We start from the raw sequence: 10,549 nt of genomic DNA, 5'->3' as shown, positions 1-10,549 counted from the left end.
GAAGTCATGTGACCCCCTCCCCCCGAGGTCACGTGACCCCCCCGAACCAGACAATGAGGGGAGGAGGAGGAGGGGGAGGAGGAGGAGGGCAGAGGTCCGGGGGTTCACGTGACCTCGAGGGGACGGGATCACATGACCTTGGGCGGGCCGTCACGTGACTTCGGCGGGGGGGAGGGGAGTCACCCCCCGGGGTCACGTGACCTGGGCGGGGGAGGAGGGGGAGGAGGAGGAGCGGGGGGAGGAGGAGGGGGAGGGGCGACGCCGACGCCGACGCCAACGCCGACGCCGCACAGGCTGGAAACGGGTCATGTGACCCCCTCCCCCCGAGGTCACGTGACCCGCCCGGACCATACTACACAATGAGGGGAGGAGGAGAAGGAGGGGAAGAGGAGGAGGAGGGGAGGAGGAGGGGGAGGAGGAGGAGAGGGAGGGGCGCGGTTACGCCGACGCCGACGCCGACGCCGACGGCGACGCCGACGGCGACGCCAGCGGCGACGCCGACGCCGCTCAGGCTGGAAACGGGCCCCTAAGAGCTGCGCTCTAAAAGCACCGATGTCATGTTCGCACTAACAGTGTTGTGCAGTGTACTTCTACTTTCTTCTGGATCTGTTCTTTCAAATGGAAAAACTGCATATAACATGGAAAAATCTGACTGCATGAAGCTACAAGATGCTTCCCTACATCAGCCGTCTGAGCGTGCCGGTGCGATGAGGCGAAGAAAGGCGAATTGCGATTGCTGCAGTTTTCAGAGGGACGTGGTCGATTGTTCCGAGGGTCTGGATGACGACGTGGCTAACATGACAAACAAATGACGTTCTGCTTGGGTGACTATAGTCCACTTCAATGCAGCGAACGACGGAGAGGAGGTCGCCTCCTCTCCAGCATTCGCTCTACTAAAGTGGAAAGAGGTGGGAGGAGCTTCCACTTCGTTCTTGACCTGTCACCGACTATAGGCATGCTGTAAATTGTATTACTTTTTTTATTTAGAATTCATTGCCAACCTACATTTCATTACTGTACTCTCAACATGTGCTCTAGTATAGACTTTTCCAGTCCAAGCCTTCTGCGAAATCCTTTTTTTACTTGGCTGTGGAATGCTTTTTGAGCATGCACAATAGATCCCCTGCATGGAATATTCTATGCCTCCACAGCCCAGTTACCCTGGAGTTTTCCTCCCGGTGGTAAATAGGATCTGCTTATATATTTCAGTGAATACTACGATTGTTAGTTTATATTGTCGTTATAATTGGCAAGTATACCCTCACATCATGCAAATACTTTGAGGAAATGGCACAATTTCGGTCGGGTTTTTAGTTAGGCATAGTGCAGTATTCTAGTTACATCGACCCATGTATTGACCTCACAATGCAGAAATCATCCAGGGGATCACAAAATTAGTACTACCATCGGCATCACTTGTTTTCAATTATGAAATTATTTCCTTTTGGTCATGCAAATTTCTACACCTTCCAGGTTCTGGTACCGAGAAGTCAAGTTGTTGGAAAATTAATGCAGTTTATTTCAATCGTAAGGTTAGCGAATGTGCCTCACTTATTTGCAAGCAGGTCAATAATGACAGAAGACAAATGTTGCAGACGGGGGGAAAACCGTGGTGTAGACTGGAAAATGCAGCACTGTTTTTAAATTGCCATAAAAAACTTCTGTTAATATTTCCAGTGTTATATGCAACCACCCCACTTATGTTATTGCTGCATTACCAGCCTACCTCCTGGATGAAAACCCCATTTATTGGAAACACGGGCGGGCTGCCCCGCCTCGGTGCAGTCTCCACAGCATGTCCGCTCATCAGCACATGAAAAGAAAGATGGATAAGGCATTGTGTTACAGTCTTCAGAAAAGTGTCGGTTGGGTTCCGAAAATACTTCAATTTTCTAAAACTGCTGCGATGGGCTAAGCTTGTGAACTGGGGATGGGATCTCTGGTGCAGAACTACATCCTATTCAAAATAGCACTTGATCCGCCTTCATTGTGGTGTGCCCACAATGAATATGACAATACGGTCACCGATTTCCTCGATCTTGAAAGCTTGCACAAATTATAGCTAGAATCCTGCGTTCTTGAATTTAATTTTTTTTTTAGCAAAATTAGAGGGTGTTTTTTTTTGTTTTGTTTTTTTGAACCATCAATTTGGAGCTTCCATTTATGTACGCAAAGTTCGGAGTCTTTCGGCATTTTCGATGAGGCAAATGAAAGGTAGAAAACAGCACTTTGTGAATTTAGTAAAGCAGTATTTTCATATGAGAGCGCCGTATTCATCTACTGTCGTAGAGGGCCTACCTCATTTTTATTATAAGGGGCTACATGGCAACGGAAGTTGACACTGCAATAAGAGGAGAATTGCAAAAATTGTTCGAAGATTCCGGGAAATATAAAGACTGGTGGGGGACCGAAAAATTGAGTTTTTCAAATGAATCTGAATCAGCAAAATTTTAACGGCTAGTGTTTTTTGGAGTTTATCAGGTTTATCTGAGAACGCAGAACCCTAATTACAGCTAATGGACTGGGAAGAATTATAGCACTGGCCTGTCCTCATCTCCTAATGCCTCTACTGTTGGCACTGATGTGCCAACAATAGAGGTGCACCATGCTGGGCTTGAAAAATCCGGCTTGAGAGGGCAGGTGCCAATGCTTGCATCTCTCCATTACGCTTGATCGTGGCCCTAAAATCAAGCATTATCAATAGAGGAGATCTGCATTTCTGTGAAAAATGATTGCAGACAGATCTAATGTCCTCCTTACTGTCGGTCAGGGTGTCCTAACGGAAAACAATGATCTATTTTGCAGCTCGGCTGTTTTCTCTTGGGTCTGTCTGCTTGCATTCGCCGTACGTTCTGCAAAACAAAGCGGTTATTGCCTACCATGGTAGTTTTCATTAGGACGAGGCTCCTGTGTGCTTACCACTGGCAGCATGAAAGATAGAACCAGGTCTTTGCTTCCTGCTGCTGTCCACCTCGTTGACAGACTTTCCAGCCAACAGTGAAAATTCAGACTTGCATAATTACATTCCTAGACATTCCAAGTTGGGCTAGATGGGCGTTCACACTGAAGTTAGTGTCGTCCTCACCGCAAGTTGAGCTGTAGCCTTGAGTCTCGCTGTTTGGTGACTTTTCTGTGAGTCCGACATTGCCACCGGCTAAAGTTCCTTGCCCTCTTTTGAGATAGGCATGCCATGACCAGCTTGATTAGGCCCTAAAATGGAACATTCTCATGAGGAGAGATCTGTATTTCTGTGAAAAATGATTGCAGACATATCTAATGTTTTCCTTACTGTCGGTCAGGGTGTCCTAACGGAAAACGATGATCCATTTTGCAGCTCGGCTGTTTTCTCTTGGGTCTGTCTGCTTGCATTCGCCGTACGTTCTGCAAAACAAAGCGGTTATTGCCTACCATGGTAGTTTTCATTAGGACGAGGCTCCTGTGTGCTTACCACTGGCAGCATGAAAGATCCAACCAGGTCTTTGCTCCCTGCTGCTGTCCGCCTCGTTGACAGACTTTCCAACCTACAGTGAAAATTCAGACTGTTGCATAATTACATTCCTAGACATTCCAAGTTGGGCTAGATGGGCGTTCACACTGAAGTTAGTGTCGTCCTCACCGCAAGTTGAGCTGTAGCCTTGAATCTCGCTGTTTTGTGACTTTTCTGTACTTCGACATTGCCACCGGCTAAAGTTACTTGCCCTCTTTTGAGATAGGCATGCCATGACCAGCTTGATTAGGCCCTAAAATGGAACATTCTCATGAGGAGAGATCTGTATTTCTGTGAAAAATGATTGCGGACAGATCTAATGTCCTCCTTACTGTCGGTCAGGGTGTCCTAACGGAAAACGATGATCCATTTTGCAGCTCGGCTGTTTTCTCTTGGGTCTGTCTGCTTGCATTCGCCGTACGTTCTGCAAAACAAAGCGGTTATTGCCTACCATGGTAGTTTTCATTAGGACGAGGCTCCTGTGTGCTTACCACTGGCAGCATGAAAGATCCAACCAGGTCTTTGCTCCCTGCTGCTGTCCGCCTCGTTGACAGACTTTCCAACCTACAGTGAAAATTCAGACTGTTGCATAATTACATTCCTAGACATTCCAAGTTGGGCTAGATGGGCGTTCACACTGAAGTTAGTGTCGTCCTCACCGCAAGTTGAGCTGTAGCCTTGAATCTCGCTGTTTTGTGACTTTTCTGTGACTTCGACATTGCCACCGGCTAAAGTTACTTGCCCTCTTTTGAGATAGGCATGCCATGACCAGCTTGATTAGGCCCTAAAATGGAACATTCTCATGAGGAGAGATCTGTATTTCTGTGAAAAATGATTGCGGACAGATCTAATGTCCTCCTTACTGTCGGTCAGGGTGTCCTAACGGAAAACGATGATCCATTTTGCAGCTCGGCTGTTTTCTCCTGGGTCTGTCTGCTTGCATTCGCCGTATGTTCTGCAAAACAAAGCGGTTATTGCCTACCATGGTAGTTTTCATTAGGACGAGGCTCCTGTGTGCTTACCACTGGCAGCATGAAAGATCCAACCAGGTCTTTGCTGCCTGCTGCTGTCCGCCTCGTTGACAGACTTTCCAACCTACAGTGACAATTCAGACGGTTGCATAATTACATTCCTAGACATTCCAAGTTGGGCTAGATGGGCGTTCACACTGAAGTTAGTGTCGTCCTCACCGCAAGTTGAGCTGTAGCCTTGAGTCTCGCTGTTTGGTGACTTTTCTGTGACTCCGACATTGCCACCGGCTAAAGTTCCTTGCCCTGTTTCGAGATAGGCATGCCATGACCAGCTTGATTAGGCCCTAAAATGGAACATTCTCATGAGGAGAGATCTGCATTTCTGTGAAAAATGATTGCAGACAGATCTAACTTCCTCCTTACTGTCGGTCAGGGTGTCCTAATGGAAAATGGTGAACCATTTTGCAGCTCGGCTGTTTTCTCTTGGGTCTGTCTGCTTGCATTCGCCGTACGTCCTGCAAAACAAAGCGGTTGCTTACCATGCAAGGCTGTATTAGGACCAGGGTGTAAGATAGACAGGTGGGGAAACGAGAGCCAAATGAGCGACCGGATTGTGTACCCCTCGGTTTTCTTTTTTTCTGTGGCGCCATCGATGTGGAGCACCGCAAACTCTCACTCCAGGTGGGCGACTGGCTAAACTGACGGAGATGGTTTCTCGTGGATTTTCAATAAAGACTGTCGTGCTCTCTGTTTATTTTGCGCACTCTCCCATAAAATTCCATGCAAATCCGATTCCGATTTTTTTCCTCTCGCCGCAGCGCCATCTGTTGCAAATCGGGGGTACCCGCAAGCAGACGAGTACACAATCCGGTCACGGCGCTGCGGTAGGCTTCTATGGGCCGTTTCCCCACCTGCTTATCCTGCACCCTGATTAGGACCAAGGTCCTGTGTGCTTACCTGCGGCAGCATGGAAGTCCCGACCAGGGATTTGATGCCGTTACTGGGGACTGTGGCCGAACCTGGACATTCGTGCTGCCACGAGTTCCTCTTTTGGAGGCCTTGTGTAGGCTGCAGTCATCGGTGCCGGGAAGACGACGGTGTTGGCCCTCGATGCAGCAGCCAGGGACCGCCACTGTTTGCTGCTCTCCATTGCCTCCTTGATGAGCTTTCCAACATACTCTAGAATTCAAACCTTTGCATGATAACATTCCTAGGCTCTCTGGACAAGGCATTCACACTGCAGTTAGTGTTATACTCACTGTAAGTGGGATCCGTAATCTCTGGTCGTGCTGTGTGGTGGCCCTTTCGTGCTTTTGATGTTACGACCGACCAACGTGGCTTGCCCTCTCGTGTGACGGCTTGGCAGCGGTTTGAGTTTTCGTTGAAATGGAGGATTGCAAGTCGAGTCCTGCAAGATGGTTACATTTCAGTGATGGTAAAGTGTGCCACTTACAAAGAGTGGTTATTCTGGCATCAATCCAATTCCATTATCTGATCATTAGGAAGAGACTGTCAGGTTTGTCGCATTGTAACCAATGGACTGGATGAAAGTGTCCAAACAAAGGAAATGTGATTGTAAATTGGTTGACTTACTTTGCAAGCATGCCTTCTGGGCTGAAAGCCTGGGACTTCGGGGCGAAGTCTATCAGGACGCTGTGGAACGCCTCCAAAGCATATGTCTGGCCATGTGGAGACATCTGTGCAAGGTCCTTCAGGAGCAGTTTGTTGCCAGTGATGCTCTTGAATTGGTTGTAGGCCTGCGAGTCTGAGGATGATACAAGTTTTAGAAAAACCACCTTCATTTGGAAGAACAAAAACATACTGGGATCCATCCATGGTCGTGTTGGCTCTGGCATGTCACCATGGAGGCACCTTCCATAGGTTCCTTCGTGCCCCGAGTGTTTGTTGATGACATGGTTGTGCATGCTGAGCCAGATGTCGATGAGCAGCTTCTCGTCGCCTCCTGCAGCCCTTGCTGACCAGTACATATGGTTTGTAGCTGTCTGGATCCAGATTTGCAGGTCTTGGCATCCAGCCCGTTTGCTTGCTGCTGTCAGCTTCTTTTTCACACCTAAAATTCAGAGTCGTGTCAGGGAAACCTGCAGCGTGATCGCTGGAAAATAAAGGCTACACGAATGGCCTGTTAGGATTGCTTACTTTTGGAGATGTGCCATATGTCAAAGAAGTGGTCAATCCCGGGTTCGTGCGTCTTCATGTGCTTTCGTGTGGCAGGGTGACGGTCAGTCACCAACGATCGGATCTTGATACCTGCACCATTAGGTTTCCGAAGATAGCAAAAGAATAAGTGATTATGCCAATTTGAACAGAGTGCCTGAAAGGCCGCCGAGTAGTGATATACATGAACTAAGCATGAACATACCTTTCTCCTTGAAGAATTGCAGCTGCTTGAGGAGGCCCTCCTTCTCCATGTTGACACTGGCCATGGCCTGTTCAGACTAAAAAAAGGTGTGAAATGAATATTTTACCAAAATAGTGCATAGCAGTGAAGTAACTGATGACATAACACAAGAGAAAGATTATGAGATTGTTGCAACTGGTTCACGTAAATTCGACTACTTGCCTCTTTTAGCTGGACCTGGACAGAGTGTAGAATCTTGTTAATTTGCTCGACGTGGACTGTGTACGTCAGGTACTTGGCACAGAACCCAGGGGAGTCAAATCTCCCGTCAGCAGAGATGTCCACCTCTTTGTTCTGCAACTCGTTGAGAAGTTCTTGTTGCTCTTGCAGCCAGACCTGTTCATGCAGATAAATATTGCTTTAGAAAGGCATGGAGCATACTACAATAGTCCCATCTGTTTATGTATGCATAGTGTAGTGTTGTAGAATGAATGACTGAGTGAAAGAAAAAGGAAAGCACAATGCAGCGAGTTTGAATGTGACTTAGATTGTGCTAGGTTGTGATTTGTGTTTTTATGTTTGTGTATTTCATAAAAGAGGCAGCAGGCCGCCCGTTACCTCGAAGCTGCCCTACCCTTTTCCATTCTGACAACCACCCTCTGTCTCTTGACTCTCACGGGGAACCTGACTCACTCAACCCAATGCCAGACAGGGAACTGCCCCAGGATACTACACATAGCAGAAATAAATTAAAGTATCGTGGATTTAGTAGCCCATGGCACATATGTAACATGATGTATAAAATTTTATCTCTTAGCACTATACCATTGAAGTGGCATACTACAAGAAGATATTTATTCATTTAACCGAAGTGTGACTGGGGCTCCAGTTTTGTACCTCATTGGAAAATTGGGTATATGGGAAAAAAATGCAGTTGCAGTGTCCCGGAATATTGCTCACCTTGTGGATTGCAGGTAAAGCGAAGGCCTTCCGATGCTCGTAGAAGCTCGAGTCGGAGATGACCTGCACGTTCATATGGCGTAGCATCCGCAGCGTAGGGGCAATCTTCACTCCAGAGAAGACCAGGTGGCTGGTCAGCAGTATGTTCCCTGCTGGTCTGCCGTTGACGATGGGCTGGCTTTTCCATGTGCGCACGTGCTCCACAGGGCAGATGCTGTAGACTGTGATCAGTGTGCCGGTAGTTTCGATCGTTGTTTGGCACAGTCTTGAGCACTCTTGGCACGTCTTGAAAAGCTCCCTTAGGCAGCTCTCGAACACCAGAAACTGGCGCTCTTCTTCTGGTGGTGGTGGTGGAGCTGATGCACCATGCTCGATTCTGAAATGGGATCATGTGAAGCATTCTTTACAGATTCTATGTGTTTATATGCACAACTTACCTCTCGTAATCCTCGCTGTGAGACGGAGAGTAGGTTGCGTCAGAGTCTGGCATGTTGCTGGGAACAGGAGATGTGCATTCATATGGCACCCCACTGCTACAAGTGGAGAAGGCAGACTCGGGTGGATGCGACTGTGCAGGCACGTCTGCGACAGGGACAGGTGGCACCACTGCAGGGATGTTTGTTTCAGCAGTACAGTCCCTGAGGGTCATTTCTGCCTCGCAGGGTGCAGGCAGTCCAGTTGCCGAGGCCTGAGTCTGCAAAGGGCACTGTTTATTACACATTTCATATTTTTAAAATTAAAGGGTGCAACTCGAGCACTCCACACAATGCCGTCACCGCGGCAAACATCCTTGATGCCTAGTTTTTTAGCTGATGGCAAACATCCATGAATTGTTTTGTAGCCTTTCCATAGCTTAGAATTTCATGCACTCAACCAAAGCTCTCACTGCAATACAAATCTAAGGGATGCCTCACTCTTTATATTTGTTTTTATAACTTACATTACCATCTATATTTTCAGTCTCTAGCTCAGCAACAATAAATGTTCATGTCGCGATATGATGTCACATTACATACATACGTAAAGCTGCAGCTTGACATGTATTTACCAACCACTGAAGGAAATGCAACCAACGAGCACTTATAGCCGCAAGTGGGAAACATACAGCAACTGCCATGAGTTCTCAGTGTCCAGAAGTGCCACCAAGCAACAAAATCATGGCGTGCATTTGCTATGTGCATACAAATTTGCAAACGCGGGTTTGCACGCAATCGTGGGTGCAGGATTGTGAGAAGAAAAAAAAAACTGAGTTTGCTCACAAGAGTAGATATAAAAGAAAACCTGCTTGTTAGTAGTCACGGACACTTGGAACTTTGCTAAGCTGATACGAAAGGGTTCCTGTCTGTAAACAAGCTGGGAAAACATGTATTGACTTTGGGTGGGTCAATAGCAGAGGGGGGTGGTGATGGTGGTACCATTAGAGGCGATTTATGACTCTGTCCTTTTATCTTATTTGTTCGTGTTTTCTTTTTACAAATGAGTTCGATCCTGCAGATGGTGCATGCTGATAGGGTTCTTCGTTTTCGGGTAAAACCCGATAATACCTAATTTTTCTCCCCCGAATAGTTCTGATGAAAATCGGGTTAAACCCGATTTCTCCCCGAAAAGCAGTGTTGAAATCACCTGACTTGATAGAAAATATGAACCATTCTGGATCTGTTTAATTCCTTGGTCATCAGTTGATGGTTACAATTTTCTTCGATTTGCGTGACCTCCGCAAAGATTCACTTCAGCGCCGATCAGAAGGTAGAAACATATCCTATGCCTATATAATATATTTTGTTTACTTTTGTTCATGTAAATAACACATTGCACGTATTTGTAATTGATAAAGAAATCCCGAAAAAAAATCCGAATTTCGGAATGGTTTCTGGAAAAACCCGATTTCTTCCCGATTATCGCCCGGAAAAATAGCGCCCGATTTTTACCCCCCCGATTTTTGAAAAATATAAAACCCGAAAATGAAAACCCCATGCACCGCACCATTCGCGCGATAAGCTCTCGAACCGCTAGTCCGGAACATTAGGCACCACTGATCGACTTGACGAATGCCATGTGGATTCCCATGTTACACAAATGCCTCCTCAGTTCTTAGTTCAGAATATAGATACCAGAAGCAGCCGCACTGCGCAACGCAGAATGCCATGTTCGTGACACTCCCAAAAATATTTGAGCCATCGAAAAACTCACCACGACTTTTTGGCGCTTTGGGGGAGGATCGTCGGTCTCATCGGCGACGGGAAGCAGAAGCGTCGGCACAGCATCTGATCGAAGACGGGAACGACGCAGGTCGTCCTTTCGGAAAGCAGTCGGCTCGAAATGTTCGGCACAAAAACGGGGAATGAGAGGCAGGTTCTCGATGTCGTGCCCTCGCCCGGCGCAGCGTAACCACGCAGTCCTTCGTGGTTCTTTCTCCGGCAAAGAGAAGAATCGCAAGCCCTTGCGAACGTTCTTCCCAGTTTGATGGCGGCACGTCTTGACGAAACAAACGTTCGGCATTTCAGGGAAATCGCTCACTCAAAGGATAAAAGAAACTACTGCAATACGCAGTCGCATTCCACAGATGACAAGGAAAAGTTTGACTCATTCACGTGGAAGGATCGCAAAGCTGGCTTCGGAGTCGGGATCCACGGGAAGAAGGAACACGTGTGTCGCAAACGCACGCTTGCACACGCCCCGGGAAGCAGACGACCCGACGCGCCGACGCATCACCCCCTAGCAACAAGCTTGCGGGGAGAAAACATAGTTCGCTGGCTTTGGAACGATAATTGC

At 47.4% G+C, this 10,549-nt stretch overlaps 1 protein-coding gene and 1 long non-coding RNA gene across 3 annotated transcripts; both read right to left on the bottom strand.

The window, feature by feature from the left end:
• Window positions 1-1,589: 1,589 nt before the first annotated feature.
• On the bottom strand, window positions 1,590-3,079 carry LOC121837669. The gene is made up of 3 exons (XR_006078284.1): window positions 2,920-3,079; window positions 2,761-2,852; window positions 1,590-2,681 (listed from the first exon to the last, which is right to left on the bottom strand). It is a non-coding gene; the product is annotated as an uncharacterized LOC121837669 (long non-coding RNA).
• Window positions 3,080-4,881: 1,802 nt separating this feature from the next.
• LOC115315457 lies at window positions 4,882-10,466 on the bottom strand. Of its 2 annotated transcripts, none has more exons than XM_042293385.1 (11): window positions 9,968-10,466; window positions 8,215-8,471; window positions 7,778-8,153; window positions 7,040-7,213; window positions 6,839-6,914; window positions 6,616-6,726; window positions 6,281-6,529; window positions 6,052-6,223; window positions 5,718-5,866; window positions 5,416-5,650; window positions 4,882-4,973 (listed from the first exon to the last, which is right to left on the bottom strand). In XM_042293385.1, exons 1-11 carry the CDS (start codon window positions 10,274-10,276, stop codon window positions 4,898-4,900), a joined length of 2,184 nt encoding a protein of 727 aa, XP_042149319.1. In that variant the 5' UTR covers window positions 10,277-10,466; the 3' UTR covers window positions 4,882-4,897. The 2 variants fall into 2 exon arrangements, with proteins under 2 accessions (XP_042149319.1, XP_040063948.1); XM_040208014.3 differs by having other exon boundaries at window positions 4,913-4,973; window positions 5,416-5,637.
• Between the last annotated feature and the right edge of the window lie 83 nt (window positions 10,467-10,549).

This window comes from Ixodes scapularis, unplaced genomic scaffold (assembly GCF_016920785.2).
Source record: "Ixodes scapularis isolate PalLabHiFi unplaced genomic scaffold, ASM1692078v2 PGA_scaffold4__175_contigs__length_147842914, whole genome shotgun sequence".
NCBI classification, from domain to species: domain Eukaryota; kingdom Metazoa; phylum Arthropoda; class Arachnida; order Ixodida; family Ixodidae; genus Ixodes; species Ixodes scapularis.
Note: the sequence above shows the minus strand (reverse complement) of the source record. Positions and strands in the feature narration are given on the sequence as shown.

Coding starts and splice junctions, on each gene's coding strand:
- LOC115315457 (XM_042293385.1), bottom strand. CDS start 10,276: ATGCCGAACGTTTGTTTCGTCAAGACGTGCCGCCATCAAACTGGGAAG. Junction 8,472..9,967: donor CAAAGCGCCAAAAAGTCGTG/GTGAGTTTTTCG, acceptor TGCCCTTTGCAG/ACTCAGGCCTCGGCAACTGG. Junction 6,530..6,615: donor CATATGGCACATCTCCAAAA/GTAAGCAATCCT, acceptor TCTGAATTTTAG/GTGTGAAAAAGAAGCTGACA.